Source organism: Ascaphus truei, chromosome 2 (genome assembly GCF_040206685.1).
Source record: "Ascaphus truei isolate aAscTru1 chromosome 2, aAscTru1.hap1, whole genome shotgun sequence".
In the NCBI taxonomy this organism is placed as follows: Eukaryota; Metazoa; Chordata; class Amphibia; order Anura; family Ascaphidae; genus Ascaphus; species Ascaphus truei.
The window spans coordinates 426799139-426818913 of NC_134484.1; the positions used below are offsets into that span (position 1 = coordinate 426799139).

The following is a 19775-nucleotide window of genomic DNA, read 5'->3' on the forward strand; positions in this document are numbered from 1 at the left end:
ACAGCTCCGTCCCCCCCTTCACATTGGTGATTCCCCCCCTCCCCTCAACAGGTCTGTTGCCCCCCCCCCCCCCCGTTCACCGCTCTATTTCCCCCCCCTTCAACAGCTCCTGCCCCCCCTTCACAGCTGTGTTCCCCACCCGCGTTGACGTGCGATTCCCCCCCCCCCTGTGATCCGGCGGGGGTGCGGCTGTAGGTGATGCGGGGGGTCGGCGGCGGGCGGGTGGACGGTGTGATCCGGCGGGGGTGCGGGTGGAGGCGAGCCGGCGGCCCCGGTTGTAGGGTGTGAGGTGCGGCTGTAGGTGTGCGGCTGGGGGTTGAAGCGGCTGCTGGCGCTCTGTGAGGGGTGTGCGGATGGAGGTGAGCCGGCGGCCCGGGTGTAAGATGTGAGGTGCGGCTATAAGTGTGCGGCTCGGGGTTGAAGCGGCTGGCAGCGCTCGGTGAGCTGTGGGTGCACTGCGTGTGTCTCTCAGTCAGAGGGGCACACGGTGTGAGGAGCCAGTGAGGGCATGTGTGTTTGTGACGTCACCCCACCCCACAGGCCAATCACGCGGCGGGAAGTGCCGCGTGGGGTAAGAGCGTAGCAAAGGGGCCGTAGTGGTGATAGGGGGTGGTTCAGCGCCGGGAAGGGCAGAGGGTGGGTGGTCAAGGGCGGCTAGCCGTTGAGGTGGGCCAGAGGGGTGATAGTGGGGGGGGGGGGGAGTGTTGTACTTACTTTTGGTGTCCTGGTGAGCGTATCTTCAGCGTCTCTAGGGTTGAGCGGGCGCGTGTCTGTGTGTCTGTGTGTCTGTGTGTCTGTGTGTCTGTGTGTCTGTGTGTCTGTGTGTGTCTGTGTGTGTCTGTGTGTGTGTGTCTGTGTGTGTGTGTCTGTGTGTGTGTGTCTGTGTGTGTGTGTCTGTGTGTGTGTGTCTGTGTGTGTGTGTCTGTGTGTGTGTGTCTGTGTGTGTGTCTGTGTGTGTGTCTGTGTGTGTGTCTGTGTGTGTGTCTGTGTGTGTGTCTGTGTGTGTGTCTGTGTGTGTGTCTGTGTGTGTGTCTGTGTGTGTGTCTGTGTGTGTGTCTGTGTGTGTGTCTGTGTGTGTGTCTGTGTGTGTGTCTGTGTGTGTGTCTGTGTGTGTGTCTGTGTGTGTGTCTGTGTGTGTGTCTGTGTGTGTGTCTGTGTGTCTGTGTGTCTGTGTGTCTGTGTGTCTGTGTGTCTGTGTGTCTGTCCTTTGGCCCGTCACTCCGCCTCAGGCCAATGAGAGGTGTGCGGGGGCGGCCGGCCCAAGGGACCAATGAGATTTCCCCTAGGGACACAGTACATCCAGACAGGCATACAGTGCTTTCACTAATATAGTATAAGATCAAACATTGAGAAAGGGTGAAATCCAGTGTGTGTACCAGGTGTGTTCAACATATCAAGTGATCAACACAGTGGCATGAAGAGCATGGGGAAATTCCATTCAAGTGAATTTAGTGTGACGTATATCGAATCAGGCTCTAATGTAAAAGTTACGTTATAGCGAAATTTCATATATTGAGTTGCCGTATATCAAGGGATGTCTATATATATCATTTTTGTAGTCTAAATGGAGGGATGTGTTAAATCAAGGTTTACTCAACCTCTAGCCCACCCTGTCCTGGTCAGAAAACCAATAAAGATAATGGGGCAAGCAGTTAATCCATTTTTTCTGTCCGCCTCCTTTTCCTCCCTCTTTACATCCGTTACCAGCAAAAGAAAATGCTGAAAGCTGGGAGCACTCCACAAACAAGCAGCCACACCCTCAGTACCTCGTCACCACAGAGGGAGAGGTGAGCCTCAAAACAAGTGGGTTATGCCTTTGCAAACTCATGTTCAGCACATACCGACATCACACAAAAAGCGGAAAAAAGTAAATGTCAACATTACATAAATTGCTACATTACCAGTAGGTTGGAGTTATTTGCTTCTTAAAAAAAAAACTTCTGGCCACTGTCACTAAATTAGCATCTTGGGTGCAGATTAAAATATTTCAATGTTTAATTCTCTAATTCGTTGTTTGAATTAGCTTTAAAAAAGAAATTATACAGTAATAAGTCGGGCTCAGATCTAGTGTGAAATGTGCCTAGCACTGGATGTGTGCGTTAAAAAGTCTTACTAGTTGCTTCTAGTTATATTAATATTTTATAACGCTTGTCTTTACTGAACATAATTGCCATAACATTAATCAAATAATCCAGCGGTGCGCAAACGGGGGGGCACAAGATTATTCAGGGGGGCGCAGGCGGCTTGCGGCGAAACCTGGGGCCGGGCAAATACTGTGCACGGGCGACCAAGAAGCTCAAGCTCCGTGCTGCTTCTCTGTGCTGTGGCTTGCTGCGGGGCGGGGCTTCTCTCTGCACACAGACAACTCCTCCTCCTCCTGTCTGTTTGCAGTAGCACACTGGGGACCAGAACATGCTTGTACTTCCCCCCCCGGGTGAAAGTGCGTGACTGTTATGATTGTATGTTGTGTTGTGTGTGCTGTGTCTGTGTTGGTTGTGTTTGTGGGTGTGTGTGTTGTGTGTGTTGTCTCTGCTGGTTGCGATTGAGTATGTATTGTGTGTGTGTGTTGTGATTGTGTGGGCGTTGTGATTGAGGGTGTTGGCTTTGATTGAGTGTGGTGTGTATGTTGTGTCTGTGTGTGTTGTGTTGGTTGTGATATGAGTGTGTGTTCTGTGTGTTGTGATTGAGTATGTGTGCTGTGTCTGTGTTGTGATTGTGGGTGGGATTTGTGATTGAATGCAGCGGTGCACAAACTGGGGGCGCAAGATTATCTAGGGGGACACATGTGGCGTGCGGCGAAACATGGTGTGCGTGGGCCGGCAGACGCGGTGCGTGGGCGGCAATGATGTGTGCGGGCGAGCAGCCGATGTTGTGCGCGAGCAGTCGAACAGGATAGTGCAGGTGGCGGCCACGTGATGGTGTGCGCACGGGGTCTTCGGAGGTACGGGGGAGGAGCACGCCCCAGCGCTGTGATGTCAAACGACCCTCCTTCCGGTGTCTGCCCTGCAATAGCGCTGTGGTCCTGCTCTCCTCCGCCAGCAACCTGCTTCGCTGCGATCCTCTTCAAGTGAAAAGGTTGGCTGCCACTATATCAATCATACTATGAATGTACAGAAATAATAAAAAAAATAAAAAAAGTGAAAACAACATTGAAAACGGAAAAAAAAAAAACCATAATACTGAAGGTAGGAGTGTGGATGACACTGGAGACAGCAAGCCAAAGAGCAGGGAGAATAAAAAGGCAAATGGAAGAAGGAAATTGGGAGGGGAAGGGAAAAAAAGGGGGAAGAGCGGGAAGGGAGGAAGCAAAAGGTGGATGAATGGCCCCCCTCTCCCCCCCCCAAAAGGATTTGCCTTTGTGCACATACGCTCTCCCAAGCTTGACTTTGAAGCGTGCTCAGCAGCAGTCAATGCACACAGCCACACACACAGCCACACACAAAAATAGCCCCGATCCACGTCCCCTCCCCCCTGCGCTTGCAAAATCACTCATGCTTGAGAGCGGTGACGTCACCAGCTCTCCAAGCATGAGCGCTCGGCTGTCCTAGCTATATCGCAAGCGCGCCGCGGAGGGGTGGGGGGGTGTGTATTCCAGGCAAGCCGAGCGCGCTTGAAAGACAGTTTTTTTGTTTATCCAAGTGCCGAGCGTGGGTGAGCGTGTGCCAGTGCACGAGCGTGCGCACCGCGTGAGCGGGGACAGGACAATTTAAATTGCAGAGGCTAACCTCGCCAAGCGGCAGCGCGGCCGTAGCCTTAGGCCTGGGACTTAGTGGTTTTAAGCTCGCTGAGGCGGGCTGAGCTGCGCAGATGCACAAAGCCCCTGCATCTGTCACCAGTGCAGCTATAGTTTCTCCCTCCGCATGCGTGCTGAAACTTTCCCGAGACAGGCAGTTTTGAAATTTGCTGCTCTGGGAAGTGTAGGAGCCGTCACGTGACCGCTCCCATCCAATGGGAGCGGGGGACTAGCCCCGCCCCACCTCCTGGCACGCCTCCGCTCCCGCCTCCGCCCCGCCCCCAGAGCGTGCTCACTGCCTCGCCTGCAAGGACAGGGAAAAGCCCCATTTTGGAGCAGGCGAGGCAGAGCAGGAGCGCGGCTCAGCGCTGTTTGCTCCTCTATGTCCCAGGCCTTATGCAGGACACCCTGTGCTCATGCTTGGAAAGTTTGTGATGTGACAGCTCTCAGCGGCAGCAGCCTAATTTTGCAAGTGCGAGCTGTTGAAATATGTAAGTATTTAGACATACAGGCAGTCCTCGGTTATCCGACACAATGCGTCACGTTTTCCCATAGGAACACTGTTTAAATTAAAGGTTCCGTTCCTGAAGGCATTTTTAACACTAAAATGCACCAAATATTTTATGCAGGCAATAAGATATGCAGCACACACAAATTATATAGTGTATATACTGTATTATATATATAATATAACATAATAAATAATATATTATAGTATAATATAATATTATATAGTATAATATTATATATATACGCTCATACGACGCTTTGCAACGTTGTTTATGTGAATGTGAATGTGTGTGTGTGTATATATATATATATATATATATATATATATATATATATATATATATATATATATATATATATATATATATATATATATATATACATATATACATACATATACATACACACACACATACACAACGTTGCAAAGCGTCGTAAGAGCGTTGGATAAGCCATTTTGGTGTTGTAAAAATGAATATATGTATGCATTGCATAGCGTTGGATAAGCCATTCGTTGTAAAGCGAAGCGTTGTAAAACGAGGACTGCCTGTATTTGTATTTACATTGTATACCGTTTAATAAAGGTTTGGTTTTTTTTTCCCCATGTGATTTTGATTACATCAGACAGGGGGGGCCCCGAGAAATTTCATGGATGAAAAGGGGGGCTCGGCATAAAAAGTTTGCTCGCCCCTGAAATAATCTATTAAAAGGCAGGCAAGCCTCTAATTTTTGCACAACCAATACATCTTAAAATCATTTTCAGTCTACTGGAACATGCAGGTTTTTCACTTTTTTTAACCTGTTTATTCCAATCGAAGTTAGGCAATTGTAAAATCAAATTTCATCTCAACTTTGAAAAGACAAACATATTTACTTGTATTGCAGTGGCATGCATTTTGAGCATAGCACAGGCAGGATGTTTCAGCCAAAGTACACCAACAATCAATTATTAGTATGTTACAAAATAAGTTGTTGTTTAATTGTTACTTTTAGAAGTACATAAAAATCACTGATGGCATCCTAATTACTAACATGTTATGTTATTAAAATGTCAAATTTAGCTCAACACCAAGTCTGAATTTTTAGTACAGAGACTAGTCTCTGGGTCAGTTAATTTTAATGTCGTTTATGAATGTTTTAAGCCACAGGCATGCAACAAGAACACGTACAGTGATGACTGATACAGGACCAGAGTTTACATAGGAGACAGCAGGTCGACGATGGACAGAATATTTCCAGGCAGAAAGCAGCGAGAGAAAGAGCTCAGGAATCGAGCACCGTGTGCAGAAGGACTTGTTGAGGAAAGGGAAGAAAAATAGTGTCTCAAAATAAAACACAGGGCGCAGATAGGCATATGACATGAACTATTTAAGCAGACAGATTTCAATTAATCATTTAAATCTTGCAAAATCGTTTTTGGCCTTCTACAAAATGTGCAAGTTGAATATAATAGGGTTCTATTAAAGGCAATTTGTTTATTTCTTTGAACGTTTATAATTATGAAATATTGAAGGAAATAAATACAATTCCAGATTCACAAAATATACGTTTAAGTCTTATTTAAAATTATTGAGCAACTCCTATAATTGAGCAACTCCTAATCAGCACTGCGAATCCAGAGTCTACAGCTCTGAAACAACCTTTGCGAGATTTAATTCTGAACCAAAGAGGAAAAACATTTAAATACTAGATTTAAACATCATTCACATATTTAATATTCTATTAAAAAAATGACAGGCTATATAGCATTATGTACATATACTGGGCTATGTAATAAGGCTCTTGGCTCACAGTGCCAACATGTATACTAACAGATTTTTTTCTAAACAAAAATGTGTAATTGCTTTCAAATTACTCACACTTCAGTTTAGAAGAAACCAATGGACCACTAGAAAAAGATGAATATGCCTTTGATGGGACATATACAGCTCAGCCCCCTTATGACGCTGTACTTGGGGTCCAAAGAATCACATTGTGTTATAAGCGGATCGCGTTAGAAATAATGTACAATTGTATGCATTGTACAATAAATTATTTAAAATACCAATAATCATGTTGTAAAGTATTCATAAATACGAAAATTGCATCGCGTTATAGGCGGATTCGCGTTGTAAAGGATCACGTTATAACGGGATTGAGCTGTACTAAACAATATTTGAGCCTACAACCTTGATAAAGATCAGAACTTTGCACTGAAATTATTTGTAAAAGGGCACATGATTTGTCACTATAAACAAATGAAAAATAAGTATGCCACAGAATGGGTTAGATAAAATAATAAGCAAGCATTAAGATGTGCGGTCAGTGATTCACTCTGCTTTAAGCGTCTTATCACTCCAATTAAGTATTATTTCTCACTCTCGTCAATGTTTTCATCACTTTCTTTATTTTCACCTAAACTCCAAGCACTTTCATTTCCCTTTTCCCTTACTTTGTTCTCTCTTCCCTCTCTAATAATCCCCCTCACTCTACTTCACACGTTCACACTTCCTTGGAACCCACTGAAAGACAGGAGGGCGGCAATGCTGGGGTTCTGAAAGTGATGGTGTGCAGTGCACAATGTACACATTATAAGACACAAATTAGAAAGTCACAGTGGTTAGCGGCTACTGTCACAGTCCTACTGCTCTTCTGTACCTTCTGAAGGATTATAACCAGCAGCACATATATTTGTATGTCATGTGTGTAGTGTATAGTTATCTGAATTTGTCTTAAGGATATAACATCTTCAGCTTAGTCACAGGGTCATGCTACTGGGCAAATAATGCCCTAATATTTCTAGCTCTAAAGGTATTTTTAGTGCCCATATTTTTAATGGTTCGATGCTCTATAGCGCAAATTTAGAAACACATTTCCCATCACCCTCGACTTAGAAGGGGAGGAAGCCCTAAATAAGGCCCTTTCCAGACTATTCGGAACAGCTTCTTTAAGCCAATATTAAGATTTTTTTTCTTTTTCTTAATGCGACAAAGGATTCGATTTACTGGAATCATCTCTATTTGTACTCCACAATATTGCCTTTAACATACAATGTTGTTTTCGACTTACAATGCCCCTTTAATCTCCCGCTGTTCTTCCTTTGTAACTTTTAACACAAAAATGTAGAATCTAAGACTGTAAATGTAAATGTATGGTCCTCTGTATGAAATTTAAAAATTGTTAAAAAAATAAATAAGGAATCAGAAGTAAAAGCACCACAATATGGTAACACGTAGTCAGAAAACAATGCAAAAAATGAGCAGGAAGGTTTCTAAAGCATTAAACAAACCATGGAAAAAATATATATATATTCTGTGCCAATTAAAACATTTGTACTATACACAATTGACCAAAATCAGTTTGACCACGAAAGATTAGCCCCAATTACTTGTATTGTAAAACATTTTTAAAATTAGGATTAAATAAATGCTAAAATCTTACCCAACTCGCTCCGGTGCCCTGTAATTTGGGAAACAATAATGATGAACCTTGTAAAACAGCCCATGCGTTAGTCCAGTTCTTCCTGCAATGACAATATTCACAGGTTATACATACATACATACATACTCTCTCCCCCTCCCTACCCTATATACATAATACACGGCACTATAAATACAGAAAAACTATTTTTAAAAATGTGTATTTAAATATAAATGTATACAAGTTTTTAATATAAAGGTAAAATATAATTTTATTGATTATACTTGCCTAACTTTTTTCCCATTCTCTGTTATTTTTGTCACATTTAATACACCATACTTTTCTTGATCCTGCAAAGATAAAAAATGTAGGTCACAGATCATACATATTCGGGAGCAAAGTCAGAAATCCGTATTGTACAATTAGGTGCATAGGTAAATAGATGAAGAAAAATAAGTAAAATAGGTGTACCAGAGAATGTGATATATTCATACTCAAATACTGACTCATTAAAATATTGCAATAAGCAAACATTTAGGATATTAAACAGCCTCTAAATAAAACATACAATATATTAAATAGACATTAATGCCTCATGTTAACTTGTACAAACATATATAAAACACACGTGGATGAAGAGGCAGAGGGGCAGAGAAATGTCCAAATACAAAGAATAAAATGCACATTGGCTATACAAGATCATGACCAAGTAGTCCAATAACGAGGACCCTCTTCTCAAAGTGAAGTACTACAAATATTACTAAAACATGTAGAGCAGCATACTAAAGAATATCTTGGGGAGAACTAGTAAATCACAGTCATACCCTTGGCAATTTTAACCATTACAACGACGATAATGAAAAGGAGATACTGGTGAAAAGCAGGGTTGCAGACACGGAAATTTGCTCACAAGTGATATTTTTATTTGCGGTATGCAATACGGTGGAGGTTTTTTGTCCCTTTTTTTATCCACCATAACTTATTTAAGGTGTGGTTGAAACATTACAACTATACATTTGTGGCGTCACAGACTCTCTTATTTAAAAAGAAGACTACTGCAAAACTGAACCTGCATCCACTTTAGCTGTGATGTAATAAAATGCAAAATACTTGAACAGAGATTCTATCCTCCATCAGGGCCGCCGACAAGGAGAGCCGGGAAAGGTGTCCCAGGCCTGGCGGCTGCAGGGGCACCAGCTGCCGGTCCTTTAGTTGCTGCCGGGCCCCGGCTCTCCCCCAGCTGCAGGCCTCCCTCACTGTCTGTCCCACGCTAAGATTCTGATGCTGGTGCTTGCGGGCTGGGCTCAGCTTCCGGCGCGCACCAGCATGAGAGGCCCGGCGCCCGCTAACGTCAGAAGCTCGGCGTGGGACCGTCAGTGAGGGAGGCCTGCAGCTGGGGAGAACCGGGCCCAGTGGCAACTACAGGACCGGCAGCCGGGCCCCCCGCAGCCACCAGGCCCAGTCAGAGGCCTGAGACCATCCCCAAGGTAAGTCTGCTCTTTGTATGTATTTGGGAGGGTGGGGGGGGGGGGGGTTACATGTATTTGGGGGTATGGCTTTTTCTTTTGTATGTATTTGGAGTGTGGGGGGTTGTACATATTTGTGGGGGTGAGGGGTTTGTATATATTTGGAGGGGCTAGGGGGGTTGTATATTTGGGGGGGTGGTGTTTTCTGTATGTATTTTGGGGGGGGGGGGATTGTGTGAGGAGTGGGGTATTGACGGAGGTATGGGAGAGTGAGGGAGAGAGGAGGTGTAAGAGTGAGTGAAAAAAAGAGGGAGTAAGAGTGAGACACAGGGGAGAGAAATACATGCGGAGAGGGATTGAGTGAGAGTGAGGTAATTAATGGTGGGGGGAGACAGAGGAGAGGGGGCGAGTGAGTAAGAGAGAGAGGCGGAGGAGAGAAATACATCGGAAGGGGGGCTCGTGAGGTGTGAAATGGGAGGTGGTGACACGCAAGACCGCCGACACGGGGGGGCTCAATCGTAACTTGTCCTCGGTCCCGGGAAATGTCTGCGGTCCTGTTCTCTATATATTTATGTATGGTGTCTTTAATAATTAGTATCCTAAGCGAAGTCGGTGTAGGCCTTTATTGTAAATACAGTATGTGCATACATAGTTGGCAATGTTTAAAGATCATAAAATAGGAACTACAGAGGAAGAATATCTGGTGAGGTTAAATGATAACAGCTTCATTCTGTTCTGCTTAAACTGCTTGCCTAGGGAACAGTTTGAACTAGAAAAAAAAGCTTGTGACAGGACAAAGCAAGTGTGACGTGTTTTCTTGAGCCCTGCCAGTTACACAAAACAATTGCTTTGCATTTAACATTTAATAATTAATAAGATAACAATAGGACCAAGTAGTTATTTGTATATTGAACCTTTTTATTATATGCGTAGCAAACTCACATTTAAATGTCGTTAAATAATGAAAAGAAAAAAAAAGTGTTCCTTTTACACTGATTATATTAGCTGCCTGTTAAACTTAAATAGAATACTGAATTGGCAGGGATTGTATCTTTTAGCATAAATGGCAATTCCCTTTAAAGTATGCTAGAACCAGAAAGGCCGCAATAATGAGAAGTATACTGACTTGGTGCTTTGGCGAAGGAGGAGAGGTCTCATTATCAGGGAAGCTTGGTTTAGATGCAGTTGCGGATTCCTGTGAAATACAGTAAAAGCATAAATATATTTTGTTCAAACAAAACAGAGTTTAATGATAGTAAATCACTTTGGAAAAGACTTTTGAGAGGCTCCTGAAAACTGTATGTAGAATATGCAACCTGAACCAATCCATACACAAAGCTTGTAAAATAGAATAGATGCGTTCGCAGCTGCCATGAACGTGGGATTTATTTTTGCAAAGCTGCGTACATGGCAGTATCGTCCCACTCATTTGGGCTTCACTTTAACTTTACAAAATTGCAGTCACAGAAATGGATATGTACAGCTTTAATTTCTAGGACCTATTTACTCTACTTGCTATTAATACAAGGTTTTAAGTTTATTATAAGTTGTCTCTGAAAAAGAAGAGAACTTTTCAGCCTTTGGCTATAAAAGCACTGTAGCTCTGTAAAAGCACCCAGTTTGTATCAGAAAAAGTGTTTGCATATTGGATTGCACAATTTAACCTCTGTTTTGCTTGACTGGCAAACAACACTTTACCCTAAAATTAACTGGAAGTAACTACAGCACTGAAATTGTTCATGGATGCCTCCCATTCAATAATTATGGATTAGTTTTATCCTGAAAACACCACTGACTAATCAACCAAAACTAGAAAATCAAGCACAATTTCCAATTATGCTCCACTTCCTGTAGCTTCCCAGTCACCAGTAGCAGACAACAGCCACACAAGTGTAGTATAAAAGCAGAAAAAGTGCACCAATAAACACCAAAATCAAGTGAGTCTCAAATTGTTCCCCATTGTTAACACTGAAACACATTTTCTTAGAGGTGGTACTTGGAAAGCACCCAAAAATATGAACAATTAACCAAAATAAAAACACAAACATGGAATCCCCATTAATATTAATACTTCACAGTTATGTCTTACATTTTGGTTCGGCTAATGTATTCCAAACAAAACTCAACCACCAACTTAATCATAAGCTATTTTTTTAAATTATATGTTAAGACAGATGTGGCAGGCAAGTATAATCGTATTTATATTTTTTTTTAGGAATTTTTGGTATGTGAATGTGTGTTAGCAAACAAGAAAGAACAAATCAGATTCAAGATACTAACTTTTTCTGAGAAAGGTGGAATCAAATAACCAGGGCTAGGTGTGACATATTCAGAGGAATTACGCTTTTGCTTGATATGCAACTGTAAAATACAAGATGTACCTGTTAATAACATTAACATGTACGCTCTTAATACTATTACATTATTAAAATTGGATTACTATAATTATAATTTGCATACATTTTATACAGATTTGATTAATGTTTTTTCAATTTCAGTTGAGTCACAATGAATATGATACCACCTAATAGGCATTGAACAGAAATTATTTATCCTTTCTAAATCATTTCTGTAAAAGGTAATGCAATAAGTAATACAGTATAAGGACAAATTATGCAGCTTTGTAGATCACACATGTAAATATTAACTCCACAAGCACCAAAACCTAGCTTTTCTACCCGTAAACAAAAGTATCTTAACTTTAATAGGCTTCTCTATATTTTGAAAAACGGTGGGATTCACTGTAACGCAGTATGTGGTATCTGCAAAGCTCTCATAGAAAGCAAGCCATTGACTAATTGTTCAACTGCTGCCACCCAGTAAAAGTAATCAACTGATGAATGGCCAAAACTGAACGGCTACTGCATTGCTATACTGTACTGAACAACCCCAAATGTTAGGAACAGAATGAGGTAAGAGCCAAACAAAAGATTTTATAAATACCACCATAAAAACGTTTTGATATGTCTTTACCTTGTCATTAACCTCCAGAAGATATGTGCTGTGCCTCCATTTTGTTAACACTATGGGTTCCTGAAGCTTTCTATCCAGACTTCTGCTTTTAGTGATCTCTCTTTGAGGCTGCAATGTGGCGTTATACTGAAGAAACAAAGTAGAATTATGAAAATGTAGATCTACTGCTTATACAGTATTACTACTATTTTGTATGTGGATTTACTTATATTTTGAAACAAAAAAAAGCATATATACGGAGCGGAAATAAAAACCTCAACTTTCCACAGTAACAAAGATGTGTGACAAAATCAATAGGCAGAAGTATGCTACCCATGTCATCTATTTTTTCATTTGACATAGAAGGCCACAACACCCATTTAATCACACAATGAGCACAACTGCTGCTTTGTTTAGACGTGTGACCCCCAATACTCTCCAAGCTTCTTTTATTACTCTTCACGTCTCCCATCCACCGTCTCTTCAGGTGTCCCTGTTTGTCTAGAATCTTCCTCTAAATGTGTGCCCCCAAACTCTCTCCCATAAATCCCAGTGCAGGTTTCCTATCCAACTGGGGATCTATAGGAGTGAGGCACAACAAAGTGTTGCATTAGACTGAAATAGCTCTTTAGTTCTTTCATGGAGCAAGCAAGTCCTTCCTACCTCAGGAATGGAAGGGATCCAGTCATACAATCTCCAGCCAAGCGCTAATAAATGGAACCAGAGTTTCATGGCGTCATTCAGGTATTTACATACGTTTCTCTGGTTTTAAAACACCATTATAATCTTCTCCTTTGTAATGCCTTTGTTTACATATAACAAACAAAACGATGGCGTACATTATCAGGAAGTAAATTAAGTGTTTGAGATCAAAGTAATCTTTTAATTTGAATATAAATAATGATGCTTTTGTTATTACCTTTGGCAACTCCCACTCTGAGCGTGATCCATCTGCGCTATAGTAATATGGTCTACCTTGTTCATCTACATGTTTCATCCACTGTAAGCATAAGGTAAATATACAGATTCATACAACAGTCATTTAGATTTCATTTTCCTTTGTTTCGCTCGTATGATTTGCAATGGAGTACATGGACGCACAATTTACATTCCTTTTAAAGTAATAAAATATTCTTTGAAAAAAAAAAGGGAGACCATAAAAAATAAAATGAAAGTAAAATAAAATGTTTTATGCAATATGCACAATGTATACATTTAGCAATTTTGTTTGCAAAAAATATTCTCTGGGGACATCTGCAGCCGCAATTATACTATATGCTCAAAAAACCTATGTACAAACACCAAGTGCAGTACAAATGCAACATGATATACAATATATACCATGTCACATAATTGCAGTGTTTGTCACTAACAACCTATAAAACTAAAGCTTGACAGAAATGAAGAGATTGACGAAAAAGTTTATGCATGGTGGCAGGATAAGATATGTATGTTAAAGCATGAAAATGCAGGAAATGCTAAATATGCTGAATATTTCCTATCAGACTGAAATGACAGAAAAAGAGAAATCAACAACAGGAAGAAATACAGACAAAAAGTAAAATAGGTGGTGTGGTGAAGATGCTATCCGGTGGAACATAAAGGTATAATCGGCCCAACTAAAACACAAGGTATTTACAGGACTGGCATTTCATTCATACAATACTCAAATATATTTTATTTAAATAAACTGGAGCATAAAATAAAATCAGGAGGTGAACTCTGACCTGAATTTGCAGTAAAATGCCTCCTATTTAGGGCGACTATTTGTCCCGGCAAAAACCAGGACAAATCCCACGCATGTGCAGTCAGTGCTCGGCGACTGTGCATGCGCTGGCCAGCCATATGCAAATGGTGAGCGCCGGTCGTTCATGCGCACGCACACGAGTGGCCCACAAGCACCAATCGTGCATTCGCGGCCAGCGGGATAGAAAACCTTGACTGTCCCTGCTAAACCGGGACATCTGGTCACCCTACTCCTATTGATCTTTACCTTGATATCTTATCTTTGACTATCTAAACTAGAGCTAACCTAAACTATTAAACTCATATGCTTTTACAATTACATTATCCAATTATATTCTGTTTAACACAAAACTGATCAATTAGTCATAATACTTCAATTAGTCCGATATTTGTCCTAGGGGGGGAAAGAAAAAAAAAAAAAAGAAAAAAAAAAACACACACATTTATATCGGACTAATTGATATATATATATTTTTTTTAAATTGTTGCCGTGGCTGCAACCTTGCATTGCTAAAATTGTAATCATTTTAAACCATGCACCTAGCAAATTCCAATAGCTTTTTTAATTATGGCATGTTTGGCCTTCGTTTGCAGATGGTATACAAACCGTATTGCACAGCAGATCTCAACTGCAAATTGTGGATGAATAAGAATAGTTAAATGCCCAGTAACCATGCAATCTTTGAGCATCCGGCTTGCTTACTTGAAAAACACTTGACACATTCCTGAATACGTAATAATCAATTCCTCAGTGTATTAGGAGGCTGTACCCAACAAAACAATAGTATATCTGAATAAGTCTATACTAATACTAATTTAATATTCAGACTAGGAAAGAAATGCAAATTAATAAACGAAAACCCAGCAGAAGGTCCAATAAAAGTTCAACTCAATGTATCCCTTGAGAATTATAATACAGAACTTTATTTTACGTACTTACAAACGTTTAGTCACTGACAAACTCCACTTGAAGCAAAAGGTTAAATAAAAGAAAGCTCTCGCTTTTTCTGCCATTTGTTTTGTTTTTCTACAGTTGTTTTTGAAGCCCACTCACTCTGTGAAGTCGACTTTTCCCTGCTTGAGCGGATTCTAAAAGCAGCAGTCTTCCCAAGTCAGGGGAAGACTGCTTCGTAGTATAATGTTTAGGGATCATGCACTTCACATTACTCTGTAAATCTAGATCCAAAAGTACTATTGTGAAAAGTACAAGCATTATACAATAATGTAAAAAATACAATAAATACTACAGTAGAGGCCATTTTAAAGAGCCTCTGAAACCCTTTTTTTAATTGACAAATTCTCCAAAATTAAAAATGAATTAAAGTTCACAACTTCGCAATGAGCATAACAATTCGAAATCATTGGAGAAAAAGGGAGCTCCTAAAGCAACAAATTGGAAAAATATTGATGGGGAGGGGGAGAATTTTTCTTTTTTTTCACCACCCCTACCCCCCCCCCCCCTTTCCACAGACATGTTTTAACTATTTAATCAATTTTGTAATGGAAAAGGCCTGCCTTAAGATACACAGACTACGAATAACCAAGGTTGAAGGCTGTTTACAAACCAGATTCTTAAGAGTAGCAGAATCTCTTTTGCAGATTTTTGTAATAAACCTGACTGCATATGACTGACCAGAGGACATGCAACAATTAGAATTCTGAATTAGAGTGTAATTGCTCGAGATATAAAAATTGACATTGTACCTTTTCATTAGTTTGGTCATTGATATACAAGGTATGCCCATGCAGATCCAACTCTTCCGACCAACCCCTTGGAGGAGAACCGTACTGACTATCTGATTGGTTGTCACAAGTGCTGTTGTAATTTTCTTCTGATGAAAGTTGCTATAAGGAGTTTGAAAAATTTGAACGTGCAGAGATAGGAATCGATCAGCATTAGAAAAGAAAAGTGTGGAAAATTAAACATTTTACCTATAGCAGAAGATAACAAAAAGGAAGCAATCAAAAAGGAATTACTGGAATAGTCACCGATTAATACTGTACAGTCGTTGCACCTTGTAATTTATCCAGAACCTTTATTCATATATAGTATTATTCATATATAGTATTTTCCTTATAAGCAAAATTACATCTTTATGCCGGTAATCTAGAGAAACCCAGGCATTAAACAGAAGTATTGTAAACCTCACTCTCATATTTTCCCTTTATCAGAAACAGACAATATGTTTAGCGGTGAACAAATGAATTCAATGTACAAGTCAATACACCTAACTGCAAAAATAAATAGATACAATCTTTTAGGTCTATCATTTTGACTTTCCAGAGCACATAAGATTGCCATGTTGGCAGTTTAACCTTTGTAATTTTTTTCAATGGAAATTCCTCCTCCTAAAATACAACACAAATCTAAATAAAGTCTAGCACTTCGTAAAATACATGTGTCAATGCTCCGATCTCTGCAATCTATCTGAAATGCAACAAGAATCATTTCACTCTCATAGCAAAATGCTAATCTTCTCAAAAAACGCTACACGTCTGCTCCAAACAACGTCTCTGTTTTAATTTCGTACTACTATCCTGCATGGCTCCTATGCCTCCTCTCATAACCATCTACTTTCTACCACCTCTACTGCTCTCTAAACTAATATTTCCCGCACTGCCCTCTGCCTGTGGAATTCCCTCACACAGTACAAGCTAAGCACTCTCTTTCCATCTTCAATTCATATATAAATAACACAACTTTTGAACTAACCAGTTAGTTACATAACCTGAACTCATGACCACTTCTCCCCACACTCACCGACACTTCCCAATACTCTTTGCCAGGTGCCACCATCCACTGCCCTTACTTACTCCTTCCCCTTGTGTCTATGAAAGCTTGCCAACATTCCACTTAGACTGTAAGCTCCTCGGTGCTGAGATTACTATTATGATCCTGTGCTTTTATATTTCATGCACTGATCATATTTCCCTGTATTTGATTATCTCTTGTAAAACTGCATACATTGATAGCGCTCTGTAAACAAAAATATAGATACATAAAAAAAGGAAAAGAAAAACAAGCGACTTTGTACATACCTCCAGATCTGCTTGATTAAAGGATTCTCCTCTACTTGTACTTGCTTCTTTTGTGCATCGTGGTGGTTTCCATGTTCTTTCCTGTGTTGCTTTGTTATAGTAATAGGAACGTCCAGTGTTATCTTTATGGGTTTCCCACTCCCCTGTAATCTGGACAGGAGAAGCACTAGGCGGTGGGGGTAGAGCGGACTGAGAAATTTTCAGTTCTTGTAAATTAGCATATACAGGAGAATCGGGCCTTGCAGGGACAGGAGAAGTGGTAAACTAGGAAGAAAGAAAAAAAAAGGATTCAGCATATTGATTTTAACATTGCTTCCCACCCAAAATAAAAGTATCGTATTGGCCTGAATATAGTGCTATGTTTTTTTTCCTAAAAATGCCCCTCTGAAAACTGTACTCATATTATATGCTCAGCCCTACACCTTTTTTTTTTCATGTAGAACACCTTCAAAACTTTAGGGTAGTATTATGTGCGAGGCCGTACTATATAGTCGGGCCAATACGGTATATATATATTTTTTTCCTTCCCCTTATATGATTGGCAAGAGGGATCCTCCAGGAGCTGCACCGTGGCACTCAAAGCTCCGGGGACCTTGTTATTTTTTCACTTTTGCCAGTATATGCAAGGAAAAGCAAAGGCGGCTGTGGGTTCACCCAATTGAACATTACAATGTTATACCACGGTGTCACGGCTTTTTATTAGCCACCACAATGAGGCAGACCCCAGTGGCCATATCGTATATCCCAGACAAGAATTCTTCTAAGTGAATTTCAAAATAAAATATCTTTTCGGAACCCTGGATTCCCATAACTTTAGTGCCACTATATGGCTCTGGGGAAACTATAGTTTCAAAAGGAGCTTCCATTTGGAGGATTTCTTCTACCCCCATTATACAGCAAACCAGATTCCAACTCCACCCCAAGCTTTCAGTGATCTAATCATGCACTGTTCTACTTCCAAACTCACCAATTCATCTGGAATACCATGAAAATCTACTCAACCTCCTAGTCAAAACTCAAGATTGGTGGCCTCTTAGCCCTTTGAACCCGCTATCAATCTTGTTCTATCAACAGCGATTCATCTGGCATGCTATGGATTCGAGACCAAATCGGTTGCTTTCCTCACGAAGACCAGCCTTTTAAAAAACCACAACCCATACCACCATCTCACTCACTCAAAAAACAGATTGCTTGTCAAAAGGCATTGTTATTCCCCTACTACCCGACGCTTAATGCACATTGTTCAGAGAAGGCATTAGAGCTCCTCATGATATACCTGGCTCCTAAAAATGATAACAACCCTCTCATTCCCATTGACCGTCAATAGTTGACGAATGCATTTAAATTTTCCCAGGAAAGGATATAAAAAGTGTACTCAAGATTATTTTTGAATACGACAAAAAAATCCAGGCTCCTGTTTTACAGGTATGAAGCAGGATGTAGGAACTACATTAGGATTAGGATAGACGAGTGCCCTCCAACATATATTTTTTTTTAATGTGCTGTTTTCTGGAATCCTATGTAAATCTATGTTTATTAGCGGTTGAATGCTGGAAAGCATTGTACCGTTATAAAATGATATATATAGATACATCCAATTGCAATTTATCTAGTTGTCAAAAAAAAAATGTAAAAAAAATATATAATGTTTTTACAATGTCTTGACCAGAGGGAGCAGGGAAGTGCTCCTACCTGGGCTGCAACAACCCTACTCTCTGTTTACCTGGAAGAAAGGTGTGGGAGTGAGGGAGAGAAAGGTACACCTCCCCTATGTGCTCTACTGCCATCACTATTCTACTTTTACTCTTCCTCCACTAGATGTCCCCATAGTACACTATATTCCATGCACAAAGCAAAATGCTTTTTTTATTATTACATTGGTACTATGTCACAGGGCAAGTACACAACAGGTGAATTAAAGTTCTTATATTTAGTTTGAGAAAAAGTATGATTGTTGTGTTATGATCAAGTAATGACATACCTTACATAAAAATACTCTAGGAGGTGCAATCTATTGTCATGCACATATACAGGTGTCAGGGATAAGAGTTCAATTATAGGACATGGAAGGAAATAAATGTATTTGAAAAAACACATTTGCAGATTATAATGTTGACCATGCCCATACATGAAAGAAAAAAATAGGCACTCCCTTTAAATGAATGGCTCCTTTGGTTAATTATTTACATGATCCACGGAGAAAGAACGGATACAGTATATTGCCATCAACCAATAATTGTATAGAAAGACGAAAAGTCATACAAACCTGTACACTGGCGACACACTTTATTTGAGCTTGGCTAGTCCCACGAATTCGGGTATACCCGGGTGTATTGAGGTTTGTGACTGTTTTCTGCCCGAGTACATTGAGTTATTTTTCAGGCAGGGATTGAAGCATTTTATTCCCGCTGGCTGCAATACTGCACAGTATATATATATACACTGCATTACAATTCATGAATTTATGCCATCTGGTAGACACGCGAAGCATTGCAGCCTATTAAATCCTAATCATCCTCATTTAACAGATCAGCCGCCCATCAGCCAGGCATGAACCCAGGCTGGGAAGGCAAATGCAACGGGGCTTGTCAGAGGTGAGGAGCGGCGCATTCCAGGTATCTGCCAGGTACATACCGGGTATTTGCTCGAATAAAGTGTGTCGGTGCAGTAAATGGAAAATAACCTGGTATGACCAAAGAAATATTGACCACTTATGATCTTAACAAATGTTGACAAATATATGGAATGCAAGGCTTTCAATAAAACTACTATACAAAAACAACAACCAAAAACACAATTGTAGAGATTTTTGTGGGGAAAAAGAAAAACAAGCTACCATATTAAAAAGATAAGCATAGCAGGAGTATGCCAAGGAATATCAAATTAAAACAAACAAGAAAACTTGTAAATGACAGAATTGCAATCCAGTC

General features: G+C 40.5%; 1 protein-coding gene across 13 annotated transcripts in view; it reads right to left on the reverse strand.

Annotated features, from left to right (window-relative positions):
* The window catches only part of ARHGAP12 (Rho GTPase activating protein 12), a 69269-nt gene that overhangs the window by 12076 nt on the left and 37418 nt on the right, over positions 1-19775 (reverse strand). For 3 of the 13 annotated variants that reach the window (XM_075587711.1, XM_075587712.1, XM_075587722.1), the window contains exons 3-11: positions 16846-17109; positions 15511-15651; positions 12980-13060; positions 12082-12207; positions 11389-11469; positions 10235-10303; positions 7931-7992; positions 7664-7745; positions 5413-5535 (exon numbers count right to left, since the gene is read on the reverse strand). In XM_075587711.1, the coding sequence (XP_075443826.1) occupies positions 5413-5535; positions 7664-7745; positions 7931-7992; positions 10235-10303; positions 11389-11469; positions 12082-12207; positions 12980-13060; positions 15511-15651; positions 16846-17109 (1029 nt within the window). Of the gene's footprint in view, positions 1-5412; positions 5536-7663; positions 7746-7926; positions 7993-10234; positions 10304-11388; positions 11470-12081; positions 12208-12979; positions 13061-15510; positions 15652-16845; positions 17110-19775 lie in introns of all 13 variants that reach the window. The other 10 variants (XM_075587714.1, XM_075587719.1, XM_075587715.1 and 7 more) reach the window with 10 other exon arrangements.